The sequence below is a fragment of the Varanus komodoensis genome, unplaced genomic scaffold (assembly GCF_004798865.1).
Source record: "Varanus komodoensis strain SLA01 unplaced genomic scaffold, ASM479886v1 scaffold107, whole genome shotgun sequence".
Taxonomy (NCBI): domain Eukaryota; kingdom Metazoa; phylum Chordata; class Lepidosauria; order Squamata; family Varanidae; genus Varanus; species Varanus komodoensis.
In genome coordinates this window covers 593,830-612,528 of record NW_025335305.1, presented here as the reverse complement: position 1 = coordinate 612,528, position 18,699 = coordinate 593,830, and the positions used below count along the sequence as shown (strand labels likewise).

Below are 18,699 nucleotides of genomic sequence, written 5' to 3'. Positions count from 1 at the left end.
TCTTTTGGGGCTGTCCTCATTCCAGTTCAGGATTGCCTCTTCAACAAAATGCTGTATCCTCCTCCTTGAATGCCTCCTAATTCAAGGTAGGACTTCAAAATTTGCCTGAGCTGGGATAAAGTTTGGCTCTACGATGCCAAGGTAGGCAGAAGGTAGAGCAGGATCTGCTAGCTGGGTTGCAGTAAAGCTTCAGCAACAAGCTGATTTGTTTCTCATCCTGGTTAGCATGTTGAAAGGAGAAATATTTTGGAGGGAAACCAGCAGAATGCGCCAAGGGTGTTCCCCACACTGCTGTGGGGGGCTGGATCACTCCTAGTGCAGCAGAACCAGCCTGAAAGGCCATTAGGGATGCTCCTCTGCTTTCTGGTGCTGACTCCAATAGGGAAAACCAGCCAATGAGGCATCCTCTGTTGTGCATGCTTCCTCCCCGAGAGCACAGCACACACCCATCCTGAGGCAGGACCTGGTGGTGAGCTACACAGCTGCAGCCTCTCCGTGAAGGGGCTTCTCTGGTGGGGAGAGCCACAGCAGTGTGGCTGGCTGCCGCTTCACAACATTTTATTTTTATTTATTTATTAAAACATTTTTATGCCGCCCCATTCGCCGAAGCCTCGGGGCGGCTTACAACATGGGCTGGATCCCTCTGGGCAGCAGGCCTGTCAAGGGCTTCCTGTCATTTCTTGAGCAATGCTTACATGCAAGGCCAGCCTGAGCGCTGGCATGTTTCTTGCCTTGCTCTTTGGGCCTGGGGTCTTTGGCCCGAAGTGCTGTTCCAGTGCTGCCTCCCAGGTCCCGGGTCCCGCCCCCTCCAGACTGCTGCCCAAGCCCAACTGGTGCTGGCTCCAGACTTCTGAAGCGGGTTGGGCAAGGCCGCCTAAGTGGGTCCCCTTTCCGGTAGCTGCTGTTGCTCCTCCACCTTTTTCTCATTCTTGCTGTCACAGTGGCAGGGAGCAGATCAGCAGAGGCATCCGGTGCTCCTGCTCCTCATTGCCCCATTGTCTGGCAAAGAGCAAGGGGCAGGTGAGCAAGCCAGTTGCAAAGGTGACGAGGAGGGGCAAGTCCAGGGAGCTACGGGTGGGGGGGGGGCAGCTCTTAGCAGGCACCCAGCCACGCCTGACCCTCAATGTCCTGGGTCCAGCTTTAGTACACCTTTTTGCCATTTCCTGTTCCACATTACCAACACCCGGTTCTTTGTGTGCTGTGGCCGATTGGGTGAATTCGCTTTTGATTTTTTTACCTATGGCCAAGCAATCTGTACTTCCCGTTCATTACTGTGCAACAATTCTGTCACTGTGTGCTCTGCGCAGGCACTCCAGGCTTTTGCAGTGTGGCACCAGGACCTGCAATAAAATTTGAAATCCATCTGCAGGTTGGATTGGCTGGTGACATTGCTGCCTGATCTGGGAGCGAGAAAGAGACGGCTTATTTAATATTGTATAGACGGCTGCTTGGCTCAGTTCACTTTTCAGTGGAGGGCTGAGCATGAGAGGAAATCCACAAACACTAGAGAGAGGGATTCTGTGTTGCTTTAGTATATCCCTAGGTGGGAGGTTCATCCCTCCCATTTCTGTTACAATGGAAGGAAATGAATGCAGAGCCTTTGTCTCCTATCCCAAGGCAAATAATCAGAAGTTTTAACATGAAATTGATACATATGCAGCGTAATGGTAGATGAGTCTTAGGACAATGGGTGGGGCTATCTTAAAAGTTTTCCTTTCTTTTGCCAAGCTTCCTTTAGCTAACTATTGTCCTTTTTATCTTTTTCTTCCCCCTCCTGCAACCCTGCCACCTTCATTTTCTTCCTGTTTCTCTTCAAAACTCCAGACACCCGGCAGAAATGCCTGCTGCATGCAGGCATCTGAGGCAGTCTTGGTGGGTGTGTTGGCTGAGATTTACAGTTTGCTCTCAGCCTCCTGAGCAGGGTTTTGGAGGTCACATTGGTCCCCATTGCAATGGCTAGTGCATTTCTCATGCCACTGTGAAGTGTGGTGCACTAAATGTTTCATATGTGCTAGAGGAATGTTCAGTACTTTCTAGGTAGGGTCTGCTATTTCTCAGTTCCTGCTACTGTGTCTGTTTGATCCAACTTCCCCAGCAATTATCTTTGTCTCTCCTAGCACATGGTAGGCATGTCATGAGCTGAGTTGGCTAGAGCCAAGGGTAAGACTGGATGGCCTGGGAGGCCCCTTCTGACTCGTGCTGTTTCTGTGTTTCTAATTTCAATGCACAAAGCACCTGGGAAGTTTCTCCATTCTACTCGTCTCCCTCCTTTGCATTACCCTCTGGGTGCAGCAGCTGCAAACAGCACTGAGAGACTTGAGGAAGGAGGTCTTTGATGGGCAAATTCCACTACACATCCAGCTGTGCTTGGGATTAAGATGCCTGCCATTTCAAAGGGCCATTCCAGTGCTGAAGAGCCAACTATGTGGAGAAGACGGATTTTTAGATCAGAATCTCTGAATCCAATGCCAGCTCTCCAAGCTGCATGTCGGAGGACGGGAGCACAGCATCTTCACAGAGATCCTTCCCATGATGGGGAACTTCCCTTTCTCCATCCAACAAGGGATGACCAAGTCTGCCAGTATGGCCAGAGAGAGAAATGACTCACTGTTTCATTGGTGGCCAAGCAGCTAACTGCAGGCAAATCCTTGGTCCAGCTCAGGACCCTTCCCAATAAAGAAGTTCAGGAATAAGGGAGAAAAACCTACTGGGTTAGGAAAGTGATGGGCTCTCCGGCTTGCTGCTCCCCCCTCACTGACAGGTTCACGGTACTGCAGCCATGCTGCCTCTCTCATGGAATTCTCTCCATGTGGCTTACTGACGCCCTGATGTAAATGCAGGGATGGGAACTAGCAATGCTAGTATGGGCCCCAAAGGCTCTTGGGACAGCTTGGGAAGATGGTATGGTGGAAGCAGGCCATTGCGTTGCAGTGGAGGGGCCTGTTTGTTCAAAGCCATTGTGGAATGTAACTGGAAATCAACAGGTCTCAGGAAGAGCTCAGATTAAACTCCTGGTGTGTAGCCAAAGAAATTGATGATGGGAAAAGAATGGCTATTTGAAATGTTCATGAACTGCACTCATCTGCTTTGTGAGCCAGTGTTTGACTTGCCAGCCTTGCTTAGAAAGTCCTTGAAATTCTGCAGACAGACAAAAAGGCGAAACCTGGAATCCACAAGGTCGTTACCAGCAGCAATTCCAGCAAGGGGATGGCAGGGAAAGAAGGGCAGTTCTGCCAGCCCTGCTCACAAATGGTTTCATTTTTTTCTTTCCCCTACATATTTCTTTGTGTGTTGTGTCTTTTTTTAAGCCTGTGGGCAGAAACTTGTCATCTTTAACTTATTGTTTGCTAGCCACTCAGGGAGCCTTTGGGCTAAGAAGTAGGGGGAAAACACTTCAAATAAATAATGTTTTATTTTTTTCCAGACTTATTTATGCAATCAGATAATGTAGAAACTTCTAAGAAAGAGAGGGAGCGATGAGATCCTGAGGATACTAAGTTCTGTGCCAGATGACAAGTCATAACTGTATGCAATATGCGTGGCTCTTTATAGGATATAAAATCTCCTATCACAGAGTTGAAGATAAGCTGATGAGAGTATGTATTACAGCTGTTTTGTTTGCTTTTTGGACAATGAAACTGAATACACAACATTTGCTAACCATTGCATTCATATTACAGGATTTCAAGATACTAGTTCTATTTACATTATACACCCCACTTGTGGTGGGAAGAGCAAATCTACTCAGATGAAGTCCAGATTCTCCAGAGACAGCTTTTCTTTGAGCCAGGGCAAGACCTTGAAAAGGTTGATATGAAAATCCCTGGCATAGGAAGGAGTCAGTGCCCCAGGATTATCTTTATTGTTGCATGAAGGCAGCCTCCTACCTTTGCAGACATCAACTACACCCCAGCTGATCACACCCACCTGCAGAGAGAGCGGGGGGGGGGGGAGTGAAAACAGAGTCCTGAGGCTTCACAGAAACCTAAAGGAGATAGAGCCGCCTCATCTAAGTAGAACGGCCAGACATGGAGCTAACTGGTTTACCAAGCTGTACATGAAAGGGTTTTTTTTAAAGAAAAACTGAGGTGGTGGCTGTGGGCTATTTTGTTCTTCTTTTAGAAAATAAGAACTTAACAGAATTTGCATTTTTTTTTGTAAGCAGGATGGAAAGAATTTGAAATTTGGAAGACCCTAAATGTAGGAGAAAATGAAACTGCCAAATTCTTCTATCCAGGCAGAGTTCTTGGAGTGATTAGGCCTTAAGGGACTGGCCTTCAATTCCTAGCCAACCATTTCTCTGATTTGTCCATTTATTTAGTTCATCACCATGACATTGCAGGTAAATCCTGCCTTTTTTTCCTCTTGTGAAAAAAGAGGCAGCTCACATAGCTCCCTTTAATCCTTACAATAACCCCATGAGTGGGTTATACTGAAAGTTGGTGACTACTTCAAAGTCACCCCCCCATTGGGCTTCATAGCTGAGGGTGGGCTTGAACCCAGGTCTTTTGTGTTCCACACCAACACTACAGCCCCGATGCCGTCATGACTGTTGAGGTTGCATTCTCTCTTTCTGACAGGCCCCTTGACCTGGTTCAGGTGACATGAAAAGCCACCATGGTTTATCACAGGTGGGCTGTTGTGTAATATTAAACAGGGACCGCTTCACAAAGCGGGGGCTTTTTCAAGCTGTCAGTTATCATTAGGGCATTGAACATGGGCTTTCTGTGGTCTAGCAGAGGGACCTGTGGCCAGCTCCAGTAACCACTCACCTGGATGAAACGATTCCTGTACTCAATGATGAGGGGGCCACCAGAATCGCCTGCAAGCAGAAGGAAATAGGGGATTAAATGAGAGATGAACAGCTGAAATGCAGGGTGGGAGTCAGCACATGGAAAGATTCCAGTGTGCATGTGCACATAGCAGTCCTACCACAACTTAATTCAGATTCTATGGTCAGAATAAATTCATGCCCATGTTATAATAGCCAATCACATGGAGCAAGATAAAAATCCGTATGGAGCCATTGAAACCAGACTCGCCCCAAACCCATGAAAATACAGTCTAGATCTCCAGTTATGGCTTCTGAGATTTCACCAGAAAAAGCACAACATTCTCATTTTTCTACAGGCAGGAGGACTAGAATGTTGTTCTGTTAAAAATTTATACTTGAGCTTCTGAGTATCTCACCTATACCATACCAACACCATGTGTTGCTCTTGGGAATCATTCTGTAGACACTCCAAAATTGCATCTAGTCATCTCTCTACATATTATGGCCTGGATTCCCCTGGATAAATTTTCCTAATTCCTGAAGTCCAGTTTGTTTGCTGCAAGCCCTCTTCTGATACCTTGCAGTAGAGATTTGAGAAAGGGCATTTTATTTTTTATTTAGCAGGCTTGGGTTTGCATTTACTGGAAAAGCTGCTCCACAAAAGCTGCTACTTCAAAGCCTGACCTCCTAGATTGAGGCCACATGAATGAAGTATATTGTTCATGCTAAGAAGAATTTGGGTTTGTTTTTAAGAAAAAAAAATCTAATAACTCATGCCATGTGATGATTACAAGTGTGGGATCCAGTCTTTCCTCCACATGTCACCCATATTCAAAACTACATTGGGAAGCACAACTGAGAACATCAGAAAAGGAAATCCTATCCTCACAGGACCTTACAGTGTAGAATTCTCTTTGGGAAATAAACCAGCATTTTATAATCCTGAATAGCCCTACAAAAGTTTCCCCTAAAATGTAGCCCTAATGAGAAGCACAAGGACAGTCTACATGCAGTTCTGCCTGTGAAAGTGGCAATTTGGTACCCTAAAGAGGAGGGAATGGGACTAGAAGGAAAGTTTCTGTTCCTCACCTTTGCAGGTGTTGGGGTCCACCTGGGGATCAGTACCCCCTGTGCAGAGGAAACGGTCAGTCACCACCTGGGAGACATCTGTAACATTTTTGTAGTGCTCAGCTTTCTTGGCATCTTCCTCACAGGCCATTTTCTAAGGGGAGAGATAGAAAGGTAAATTAATTTGTTTATTTAAAGCTTTTATATACCGTCCTTCACTAAGTCCCAGGGCAGTTAATTAGTTAATCCCATGTACACTGACACCAAATATTTATCAGGACTAGTTCTCACTATATTTCTTTTCTCCAACCTACATTCTGATGCTGCGCCAAACAAACAAAAAAGTCCATAGGCAACTAGCATGTTGGAGAAGGCTATTAAAACTCTCCTTCCCGAGAACTCATTTTCTGCATGGAAGATTTGGGGGCAGGATGGTGAAACATTTAAGAATCTAAGCCACTGTTTGCATTAGTACAGTCCAGGCACACATTCACCTCCTTACTGAGAACCAGGTCAAACATTTATAAAGAATGTGTGCGTCCACGATTAGCTGGCTGTAAATTTTTTATTTTCATTTTATGTTTTGCTTTATCTAGAGATGCTGGATAATAGCATCAACTTCGTCCCTGGCTTTATCAGGCAAAGGAATCACCAATGTTTGGGCTGACATTGGCTGAGCTGCACTGATAAGAAACTCCAATTCAGTAGGCAGCAGGTGGTTCTTTTCTGAAGCCAACTGTTTTCAAACTAGGACCTCCTAGGTGCTTGGTACCATTAGGACAGAGGCATGTCCACACAAGAGAATATAGCTCACAACAGTAACAACAACACTTTATATAATCTCCCCACCCCCACGACCCCATGGACAAGGCTAAAACAATAATCCAAGTGAAACCAGCAGCAATAAATCTTAGAAGTGTCAAGTGGAGGAACCCCACTGAAACAAACAGGCAAACAACAGTGGGTCAGAGATGCCACTTTAGGAAGGGAATTCCAGTTTCCAGGTGTCACCACATAAAGGCCCCACCACTTCTGCCCACCTCTTGTACATCCAAGGCTGGGAAATTCTGAAAAAGGCCTCAGAAAGAGTCATTTGCACACTTGCTCTTGTCATTAGGATATTGGGTCTCCAGAAGCTGTTCTCACCTTTTCTCCATTTTTGATCCTCACAGTTAAGTGATGTAGGCCATTCTCTCGTCCATCATTGAAGCTACAATCAGATACGAAACGGGAAGGGATATCCCCAACAGGTAGAAGAGCTTCCTCTGGGGAAAGCAAAGAACAACATGTTTAATGGAAGAGAATTGGCACAAATAGGTGGCTAGAACAGGGAAAGATGCCTGGGAGGGCCGGGACTCCAGTGGACCAACGGTGGCAAACAAGTAAGGCAAGTGTGCCACAAGCCCAGTCCAAACGGTTATGGACTGCAGCCAGTGCAGTGCGTGTGCTAATATTCCCTGTAACCCTAAGGGGTGCAGAGTGGTTGGTTTTGGTTCTAGTTGGTGAGATGGTTTTGGTTCTGGTCTGCCAAACGAGAGGGCAGACAGCAATAAAGGGAGCTGAGGGAAAGACAGAAAGGTAGGTGTGAGTTTCCATCACAGCCCAGTTCAACAGTCTTCAAAAAGCCTTCCAGTATTAGCAGACAAAACATCTTATGCAGCTGTTCCAACTTTTCCTCCTCAAAGATTTTTAGTGCGTGTTGCTTGTATGAGTTCATAAACGGAGGTTGACATTGTCTGCACCCCTCTAACATTCTGTGAATGAGGAAGGGCAGCTGCATAATAAAAGACCTGCTGTCTCCACCACCCATGGGACCTCTACTATCAGAGATACTTACCATGTTCCTTACAGGAGGTGAATCCAGTGGTCTTCCTCAGAGCACGGGTGGCCCCTGCTGTACATGGAAGGCAAATTGTCCTGTGGAGAAGGCACACCAGAGACATATTAGCATGGCATCACAATCTTCTCTGGAGTAGAAACCACAACTTGCCTTATTACAGTTTTCAGTTCATGTGGGCAGTACACTCTAGGAGGCATATCTCCCAAACAAGCCACCATGTAGGAATTGCTGCAGGTCCACATGATGCAAGAACCCACTGTGGGTAACAACCCACAGTGGGTTGCTGTGTCATATGAATTCAGTGAGTTATGTTTTCTGAACCCAGCCATTATTAAAAATGGGTCAAAAGGACTGGGAAAATTCAGCCTGGCAGATTTTTTGCTGTTACAGAGGATAGCTGAAGGGCAGCAGTTCTCAGAGATGGCTGTAGGTAGATTGTTCTGGAAGGGACTTTATATTTCTATCCTTCCCTCAGAAAGGAATATGTTAATTCAGAGGCCTGTGAGCCCAACAGAAGCAAGTTAAGTGTGCATGTGTGACATTTTGTGCTGAAACGGGGACTGAAAAGGGGGTGGAAAGATGGCTTTGATCTCTGCAGGCAATCCTATGGGCCTAGGGACTCCTGTAGACATCAGATGGGCAGCAGGAGGAGAACGCTAATTTTATGTATACGTCTCATATCACAAAATGTCTCCAATAATCTTGTTCCAAAAAAACTAAGCCATGAGCATGCTGAAGCCCCTAAAACTTTTTACTGCTTGGATGTGGAATGCACACACACAACTATTTGGGGTTCTTTTGCATCAGGTCAGACCACTGTTTTATCTTGTTCATCATGTTCAGAACATGCAACAACAGGTGTCAAGGGCCATTGCTCTTCCCAGAAAGAGAAGATTTCCTAGCCCTGCTGCCTGAGATTCTTTTAGCTGGCAATGGTGGCAATGGGACAAGGCAGTGTAAACATGCAAAACGTGTGCTTTATCACTGAACTGTGTCCTTTTCTTGGGACCACTTTGTCCTTTTCCTGGGATATTGCAAAAGGCTAGAAGGGAATGGTCATAATGGAGGTTGGAAATACAACAGTACTCTGCACAGAAAGATCTGCTCTTTAAATTCAGAGGCCTTTTCAAACTCTACCAAAATACATGTATTTACATCATCATTGAGGACTACCAGCTTTCTGTTAAAGATTAAAAAGCAGAGATTTTCAAGATTCTGTGCCAGATCCCAAATTCCAAACATGCAGAATTCTAGAACTAGCACCTCGCCTATGGCTGCTCCGAGCATCATTTGGATCCTCAACAGTGACTTGGTTTGCCTGACACGATAAGCTGCAGTGGTTTGTTCATCACTAACAATCCAGGCTGCCAGGCTTGGACAACATGACAAGCCATTCTGAAACAAACCACCCACCAAATCTTATCCAATTATGCAAACCCCAACATTTTCTTCTCCTTTCATCTCACCTCGCTTTAGAAGAGAACACAACTTTTTTGGCAAGTTTCAGCAAGGCAACATCATAATCATAGAATTCAGAGATTCCAAGATGTTTTAGCTTCCCAATGGTGTACTGCGGGTGGGAATCGAGTGCAGCAACATCAAAGTGAGTTTTACCTAGGGGAGAAAATAAATGTGAGTTTCTTGGTGATGTCTGTGGCCACAGTGGCCATCTCCACAGGATCGGAAACATAACCAGGTGATTTCTTCTTAGCCAGCTGTTGTCCAAAGCACCAGCCCTGGCCATATCAGAGCTTTTCTCCTGGGCACATAACAACCCACCCTTTCTTTTCCGTCTGTCCCTGCCCATCCTGAGATAATCTGACTTACCAATTACAACAGTGATCTGCTCCGCCGTGTCATCAATGGTGAAGCAGTGGGCTGCCGTCAAGATGTAGTACTCGGAAACAATGGCTCCTTTACAGAGCTCAAATCCAGTCCCGGGACGCTTTGATTTGGAAGAGAAAACACCATGGACATATCAGAGGGACATCCAAGGAATTCATCCCATAATTGTGTGCATTTTATTTGGAAATAAGTTCACACTATTCAATAGAGTTTACTACCAGGTATGTGAATATAGGACTGCAGCTTCAGAAACCTAACATTGGCAGCTTTCTGTATTTCTGCCTGGGCTTCTGTGACTTTAATAGTGAACTCTGTAGGCAGAAATCGCCAGATGAACCTTTTGCTAAAATGGAGAACCATACTTTATTCATTTCCGGCAGTTGTTAAGACACAAAATATATGCCAAGCCTGGCTTGTTGAATGTTATTGCTATAGCTTTCTCACAAATTTCTATACTAAGGATTGTCCTGTGGGTTGCACTGAGGCAATACTAGCCAGGACTTGAAGTTCACAAAGGATTTTTTGATAGCAGGTTACTCTGCTGATTCAATCCAGAGCTTTCCCTAGAAGCAAAAGTGATAAAACTGGGGCTGTCATACTTTGGGCATATCATGAGAAGGGAAGATTATTTGGAGAAGACAACCATGCTAGGGAAAGTGGAAAGCTGAAGAGGAGGAGGAAGACCAAATAGTAAATGGATTGACTCCATAAAGGAAGCCACAACTTTGAATTTACAAGTGCTGAGTAGGGCTGTTATGAATAGGCCATTTTGGAGGGTGTTCATTCATAGGGTTGCCATAAGTCAGAGAATATTTGATGGCACACAACAACAACAAGGCTGGTGATACATGGAAGATGTTAGACATCTTCTTTAAGTCTTTTGAATAGAGAAAAGGAAACCCTGACCAACTAGCTAAGGATTTGATTAAGGCGTCTATTGATGAAACAAAATGGGACAGAGGAAAGTAAGGTGGACTAACAAAAACACATAGGCAGTTGAGTTTGGATCCTGTAAGATTAACAGCCTTTTGGAGTGCTGGCTGCTTTATTTTGCAGGATATTAAATAGAATGTGGGATAATAGATTGAGCTGTTGGAAGGTTTAAGTGGTGCTTTTATTTAAGTCCAACCCATACATTTATGCATAAACTCAAATGTTACACCATGTTTCCAGTAAACTCTTTCCAAAGAAACTAAAACTGGTTTGGTCACGGCCCTTAGAACTCCTCACCATTCAGAAAAGTGGAATTGAGTGTAACAGTATGCTCACAGTCTCCTCTCTACTTCTGCTTGGAACGAAAGTTAATTCTGCTGTCTGAACCCTATTTGTGTTTGTGCAGGGATAGGAAGTAATGTATTGCAGATATTCACCACTGCTGTATAAGTCAGTGGATTCAATGGAAGGGTTTGTGCTTTGGGGAAATTGTGTGAGGGGAACCTCTCCATCTCCAGACCAAGTTGCCCCATACTTGTGTCTCCCACTCTTGCCTCTTCTGCTGCTTTTAATTCAGATGCTCCCGGCAGCCACTTAGGATGCCTACTGGACCAGCCCTTATAGCAAATGTTTCAGCCCTGTGACACTTTGAAGGAAAACACAGGCTTCAAGGTCAGATATCGAAATCTTAGTCCTTAGCCAGTGTGTCAAAATGCTTAAGTGAGTGGAGGATGTGACTACTTAATGCTTAAGTGAGTGGCAATGAATGACTACTACTCATGATGGCTCTATGCTATCAACAGGATCGGGGCCAGTATGCCAGTTGTGGAAAACACAAGCCAGAAGGGGCTACGGCCCTTATGTCCTGTTGAAAAACTTTTCACCAAAGCATCTAGAATGCTGAGGGAGATAGATTTGTTGATCTAATCCAGGATGGTTCTTCTCAAGTTTTCATGAGTACAGAGTCAGTAGGATGTAATGTGGAAAGAGTTTTTATGTACTTATTGCAGAGTTTAGCACCTGATGTGCAAACACATCTCCCCTTTATGGAAGTCACTTGATCCCCTTAGTAGCCAGCCCTCTTGCACGCCTTGCTCTGCTTCCCACATTGAAAAATGTCAGGGGTGGGAGAGAAACGAATGAGATCATGTGTTTGTCCCAATCACTAAAAGATTGGAGGCTTCCTCCTTTTCTTACTTGCAACCTCACAAGCTCCCTCTGAAAGGCTACGTTTGTTGAAACAGTACTGCTACCATTTTTTTTTTTTAGCCAACAGCCTCTCCTGTCTTTCACAGCAATTTGATCTGCGGATAATGGCTAGTGATCATACTTAGCTCCACCCCATAAAAAGCTTTATTGGGTGACTTTTCCACACCAAAGTGCTATTAAAGGTATAGAAGTAAGTTATGTTATCAGGTGGATTGAGTACTATGGAAATGAAATGAGACATACCACTTCAGTTTGCAAGAGGCAGAATCACAATTTTAAACTCCTTGCAAAAAGAAACAGCATGGCAAATTGCAGGCTAAGCTAAAACATTTTTCCTTGATGTTGCATTCTGTGGAATATGTGCATCTGGTCTAAAGGGCCCAGACTGGAAATGTGGACCATTCAGGGGCTAAAGAACATAGAAACAGAACAAGTCAGAAGGGGTCTCCCGGGCCATCTAGTCTGACCCCTGTCTCCAGCCGGTTCTGCTCACAACATGCCCACCACATGCATATCCAGCCTATCTTTGAACACCCGCACCGATGGGGCCTCAACGACCTCTTGTGGAAGCCCATTCCCTACCCTTGGGTCCTAACTGTCAGGAAGTGCTTCCTGGCATCTAAATGGAACCTTGGTTCCAAGCTTTGCTCCGTTGGAGTGCGCTCTGCCTTCCTCTGCAGGGGTGAACAGGTCTCTACCCACCTCCGTGTGACATCTCCTCACATACCTGTATGTCACCAACATATCCCCTCTGAGTCTCCTCTTCTCCAGGCTGAAGAGACCCAGTTCCCTCAGTCTCGCCTCATACAGCATCCCCTGCAAACTGGCCACCAACCTTGTGGCCCTACGCTGCACTGACTCCAACCTGGCTATATCCTTCCTGTAATGAGGGGCCCAAAACTGAGCACAATACTCCAGTTGCGGGCGCACCAGAGTTGTATAGAGTGGGAGTAATACCTCTCTCGATCTAGAAGCCACGCTTCTGGCTATGCAACCAAGGGTGGCATTCGCCCTCTTGACCACCGCATCACACTGCTGACTCATGTTTAGCCTGCAGTCAACCAGCAACCCAAGATCCCTTTCACAAGTGCTGCTCTCCAGCCACTTGTCCCCTAACCTGTACTTATGACACCTATTCCTATGCCCCAAGTGCAAGACCTTGCACTTATCCACATTGAATGCCATCCTGTTGACTCCTGCCCACTTCCATAGTCTGTCCAGATCCTTTTGGATCTGGAGTACCTGCTCCTCAGTTGTGGCCACTGCTCCAGTTTTAGTGTCGTCTGCAAATTTGATCAGCAGACTGTTCACCCCTTCTTCCATGTCATTTATGAAAAGATTAAACAGGATCGGCCCCAGGACAGAGCCCTGGTGGACCCCGCTTGTCACTGGCCACCATCCCAATGATTCCTCACTAATGGTTACCTTCTGCTTTTGGTCAGTCAACCATGCCCTAATCCACTGGACAGTGCTTTGGTGTATCCCAAAACTCCTCAGTTTCTCCACCAGGATATCATGGGGCACTTTGTCAAAGGCCTTGCTGAAATCCAGGTATACCACATCCACTGCATCCCCTCCATGCAGCCATCTCCAAACCTTCTCATAGAATTCCACAAGGTTTGTCTGGCAGGACCCGTTTTTGCGGAAGCCGTGTTGTGTCGCTGTCAGCCTCCCTTCCCTATCTAGCATCACTAGATCTCTCTCTATTATGAGCCTTTCCATTGTTTTTCCAACAATGGATGTAAGGCTAACAGGTCTATAATTCCCCATGTCCCTTCTACTACCCTTTTTGAAAGTTGGGACCACTGATGCCACCCTCCAGTCCTCTGGAACTTCACCCGTTCTCCACGATGTCTCAAAAATGGAGGCCAGCAGGTGTGAGAGAACCCCTGCCAACTCTCTAAGTACTCTTGGGTGTAACCCATCAGGGTCTGGTGCCTTTGTAATGTCCAATGCCCTGAGAAGCCCCTCGACTTCAAGGGGGGGGGTGACTGTAATCTGTGCCCCTAAGTCCCCAGCCTCATCTAATCTCCTATGCGGATATCCCCCATCCTGCTTTGGGGAGAACACAGAGGCAAAATAGTCATTTAGCATCTGTGCCTGTTCCCTCATATCAGTCACTGGATCTCCTTCCTCCTTATTTAGTGGTCCCACCACTTGTCTCCCCTTCCTCTTCCTATTTACATGCTGAAAGAAGCCCTTTTTGTTGCTCTTGATATTCTTGGCAAGTCTCAGCTCGTAATCAGGCTTAGCCTTGCGAAGAATCCTTCTGCAATGGGCCTCCTCCCCCGGTATACCCTTTTGTCTATTATACCCTTTTGTCTATTAAGAACCACAACATATTTCCTGAAATATAGTTTCACTACTAGGGATGGACGGCAATGCCCCAATATCTGAGGAAAACAGTCCCTGAATATTCAAAGAATCTGGAAGCTGTGAGTCCATCCCAAATCTCCTCCAGACCAACTCAAAAAGCATTCTTCTTTGACCCTGTGTCTACTCAGGACTTACCAAGATTCTGATAGTGGCATGCCAAGGATACTTCTCTTGGGGCTCTGCTGAGTCGTGCTCCTTAGTCAAACCACACATGGACAAAGCCTGACTTTCATCTGGAAGTACACACACACATTTTTCAGAGCTTCTGGTTATTGGAAAAGGAGGGGGACTAGGTGGGTTGGAAAGGGGGCAAAGGGGCAAAACTCCTGGGTTTGTGGGAAAGAAAGGAGGTAATGAGTCCTCACTCAGCCATGAAGCTCAGTGGGCAACTTTGGGCCAGTCACTCACTTTCAGTCTAACCTCCCTCACAGGGTTGCTGTGAAAGTGGAGCTTTGTAGGCTACCTTGGATTGCTCACAAGTGAAAAAAGGCAGCATGTAAATGAAATATAACAGTAGCAGTCACAGCACCTTGGTTTTCTGTGAGAATAATTGGGCCAGAGTTTTACAGAGGGTTGAATGGGACAAAGCAAAGGACTCTCCAGTCCAATATCCTGCTTCATACAGAGTCGTGCATGTGCACTCTGATGAGATTCCCAGGTGTACATAAGCTGAGTTTTGGTGGGAGTGATAGCTCCGAGTCTGAGGACGATGGGGAGTTGTCTGACCCAGTCGGGGCTCAAACTGTGATAACAGAATTGTTGTTGTAAGGGACAGGCCTGCACCTGCAGCACCAGTTTCTCAGTACCAGTCTGTGCCTGCTCTGGATGCAAGTAGTTCAAGGACAGCCATGGGACCCAGCCCACTCATCTGTGGGAATGAAGAAGGACAACACGTCCTGAGGGTGGGTAGTCTCTCGGAAGGAGAACTCCGGCCTCATGAGGAGATGGACCCAAGGGCCCATCGTCACAGCCACAGGTTGGCCCAACTGGGGGCTCAGAGTGCAGCACACAGATGCACCTGGTTCCACAGCATCCGTCCTTCCTCAGACAGGCCCAGAAAGGGTCATAAGCAAAGCTTTGAGTAATGGGTGACAGAGAGGGTTCAACATCTCACTTTGTGTATTCTCAGGGACTTGTGTATGCTTAGAAACATAGAAACAGAAAGAGTCAGAAGGGTTCTCCTGGGCCATCTAGTCTGACCCCTGGCTCCAGCTGGCTCCGCTCATGACACACCTACCCTAGAGACTAAGCAGAGTGCAGGTGCTTACAAGAAGTTCTGGAGAGTCTGTCTTGCTGGGGAGAGAACACGTAGCTCATGAGATACGGTGGCCCACCATATACCTCTTGAGATGCCCACAGACAGGCTGTGGAAGCAACAGCCCTTTCTTACTGATATTTCTCAGCACCTGGGAAATCCACCTGGTTGAACTCCCTCTGCATCTGGAATTCCCACATAGCCACTCTAGTGAATAGCATATTCTCCATTTATTTCCCCCTTTTCATGTAACTGAAGCTATTGGCTCTTTTCAAAGTATTAGCACTTTCCAAATAACAAGGCAACACCAAGGTCCAATGGGTCTCCCCAATAATGTTTCTCAGAATGTTGTGCTATGTCTTTGCACAGAGAAAGGGATGTAAGAAAGGCACCCTGAGAACCTCCTCTTGAGGGTCACAAAAAAGGAGGGGGCCAATATCCAGAGTTGAGGGCCCAGTAGGTTAGGGATGGAATTGACAAAATGCAGGTACAAATTACCGATCATGGCTTCAAAGGCCTCCCGTACATCATTGTAGTCTTTGAGTTTGAAGATGTGTGTCTCACCAGGCTTCCGAGATGCCAAGTCATTCATGTTGGCCATGTTGACCAGCTTCCCAACACCAAAGACATAAACATCTAAATGCAAGTACAGGGAGAAGCATGAGTGAGTAGAGAAATACTAAGGCTCCTGGGTGAAGAAAGGGGCAGCATTAATACTACAGTGCTGTAAGATGACTTCACATGGAAAAGGAACTCACTCCACTGATCAGTGGTTGATGAAATAATTTGAAATAAAGCAATGGCCAGGGCTCTCTTTAATCAGCATGTAAGTCAGTTCCTTCCATCCTGTGCTGTATCTAGCAGGAACTTTAGCACAACTTCTGTCATCTTCTGAACCAAACTGGAGAGCTGGCTGGCCACTTATAAAACATCTGGATATCTGATATCTGGATAAATATTTGAACTTGCTGAATATCAGAGCATTATAACATAAGAAGAGGCCAGCTGGATTAGACCAAAGACCCATCTAGAACAAGCAGCTGGTGTTCTATGCCCATAACAGTTCCATGGAGCCATGATGAAAATATCCTTGAAGTTTTCATTTGCTTAATCTCCTTTGCGTAATTCATTACTACTGCCATGTACATGGTTTTGTACTTGCTAAACTGAATTACAGCGAGGTTAATCTTTCCTGTTTTTAAACTAGCTTGCATTGCATATTTCTGTATAACATATTCACATTTATTGGCATTGCACACTTTTATAATAGGCTAACACATGACCCATCAAGCCAAACATAGTCCACAATCCATGCAGCCTTTTTGTCATGGTGAACACACGGCTGTTATGCAGCGTTCAGCTGAACGGGTCATTAGGTGTTCAGGGATTGCTTAACCGTGTCTTATCTGCCTATGGTTCTCCCTCCCTAGTTCCTTCCAGTAGATTAAACCCTCACCAATTACAAAAACAAAACCAGAGCGACATCAGGAACTGAGAAGAGTAGAAAGTCTGGCTTGAAACTCCAGATCCCTGGGAAAAAGGGAAGACCGAAGTGAAGTATGGTCATGATGGAATGAACCAATCTTTCCTGAATGGCGGCTGGCACTTGGGATGGTTTCACTTTAGCCCTATTATTTTTCTTCCCATTCCTCCACATTGTTCACACATCATCACATCCTACCCAAGTAGTCCTCACGAGGGTTGTGTCTGTCTCGACCAATTCTAAGGAAGTCCTTTATTTTTCCAATAACAGGAACTGGGGTACCACCCATGTTGTAGTCACCTGGAGGGAGGGGAAGTGAGGGGGAGAGAGAATTAGCATCTGTGGAGAAATGCTTGTAGGTGGAATGACTTGATGTTTTGGGCAGGGCCGGGGAGGAACCAAAAGGGCCTTAAGGAGAGCTCTGCCAAGGCTGCTCAGTCTAGAATTCTGTTCCATTACAGGCCTCGAGGAGGTCATAGGCCTGGGCCAGAAGCCAAAAACCTTCTGCTGTTGCTGGCCCCCCAACTTCTGGGGCTCCGCAGACCTAGGCTGTCCCTGTTACATGGAGTTCCAATTTCATCATCAGGGTAGATGGCCTTTCTTTGGGTTCATTTTGCAGGAAGTTTGGGTGGTCTCCCATGCAACAGGCCCTACACCTGCACATAATCAGTGCCATGTTCCCCTTATACTCTTTAACTATGGGTGCTGCTCCTTGGAGAAGGGGAAGGAGACATTGCATGCAAGCCCTTTATAATGTACACCCCTTCACTTGCAAAGGGGGAAATAGGTGCCTTTAATAATACATGTTAAAAAGCGATCTTCTGAGGGCAACGACATTTCTTTCAAGTGGACTACAGGATGCCTCTTTCTCCCCAAGATCTTACCATCACTTAGGAGCAGGATAACGTGACGTGTCTTATTGGCAACAGGAGGAGGCATAAATTTCCGTCTGATCTCATCTTCTTGTTGATCGATCATCATTGTGTATACAGAAAGTAGGCCTTTATAGATGTTGGTTCCAGGCTTCTTCTTGTGTTCTGGGGAAGAGAGAAGAATGAACAGTGAACTTGTTGGGCAGCTTCTGCAGGTCTTAGAAGGCCTGGGAGCCACTGGTGTGAAAATAAGACTTTCTCCTTTTCGCCTCAAGGTCAAATGATGCATTATCTTATTCCTGCTTTTCATTAAACATGCTCAAGCTGGCTACTGCATTTGGAAGGACAAGCATGCTTCCTGTCTGGCTTGCTGCTCTGTGCCAGCTGCTTCCCAAATACTGCTCTCAGCTGCACTTCTGGACCTGCACCGCAAAGAAGCTGTTGGCAGAAAACATGATGATCTTACAGCGCACACATTCTCCCGGTCCCTTCTCCTCTCCTCCTCCTCCCCAGCCCCCCACAACAGTCTCCAGGGTCGTCTCCAGGCATCTGCTCACCCCCTTGTGCCATGTTTTCCAGTTTCTCAATCACCCAAGCTGCGTCACTGCTCTTTTCGTGGATGGTGCTCACAACCTGCTTTGCATCCGTGGCAAAGGTGATGATGCCATACTTGGGGGAGATGTCATAGCTGGAAACCTACAAGGGGAGGCCAGAGCATCAGGAGAAAGAGAGGAACCAGTAGGATGGCACAGGCAGTGTCTTCCCTACTCAAGACAGTTGTTTATTAAAGTCATATATCTTAGGTCTGCAAAGAACATTTTCATTGGGACCTGCCCCTAGTTTCAGTAAAAATTACCACTCTCCAACCAGAAACTGCTGCTCTCTGCCTGTCCAGGGCAGGGAATGTCCTCCCACTGGAAGGCCAAGAGCTGTGTTTCAGTCAAGGATGCCATCCAGATTGCAGTGTCAGCCTGCCCAAAGACGATCGACTGAGCCAAAACAAAATATAAATAAAAGCAACTAAAGTTAGAACCACCAAAGGGC

General features: G+C 46.1%; 1 protein-coding gene across 1 annotated transcript in view; it reads right to left on the bottom strand.

Annotated features, from left to right (window-relative positions):
* Positions 1-3,393: 3,393 nt before the first annotated feature.
* Positions 3,394-18,699, bottom strand: part of LOC123018017 — a 76,705-nt gene continuing 61,399 nt past the window's right edge. The window contains exons 25-36 of the mRNA XM_044419756.1: positions 18,213-18,351; positions 17,668-17,820; positions 16,982-17,083; positions 15,799-15,936; positions 14,181-14,278; positions 9,510-9,627; positions 9,149-9,296; positions 7,680-7,759; positions 6,989-7,107; positions 5,864-5,996; positions 4,773-4,822; positions 3,394-3,927 (exon numbers count right to left, since the gene is read on the bottom strand). Coding sequence (XP_044275691.1) covers positions 3,745-3,927; positions 4,773-4,822; positions 5,864-5,996; positions 6,989-7,107; positions 7,680-7,759; positions 9,149-9,296; positions 9,510-9,627; positions 14,181-14,278; positions 15,799-15,936; positions 16,982-17,083; positions 17,668-17,820; positions 18,213-18,351 — 1,461 coding nt within the window. The 3' untranslated portion in view covers positions 3,394-3,744. The remainder of the gene's footprint in view (positions 3,928-4,772; positions 4,823-5,863; positions 5,997-6,988; positions 7,108-7,679; positions 7,760-9,148; positions 9,297-9,509; positions 9,628-14,180; positions 14,279-15,798; positions 15,937-16,981; positions 17,084-17,667; positions 17,821-18,212; positions 18,352-18,699) is intronic.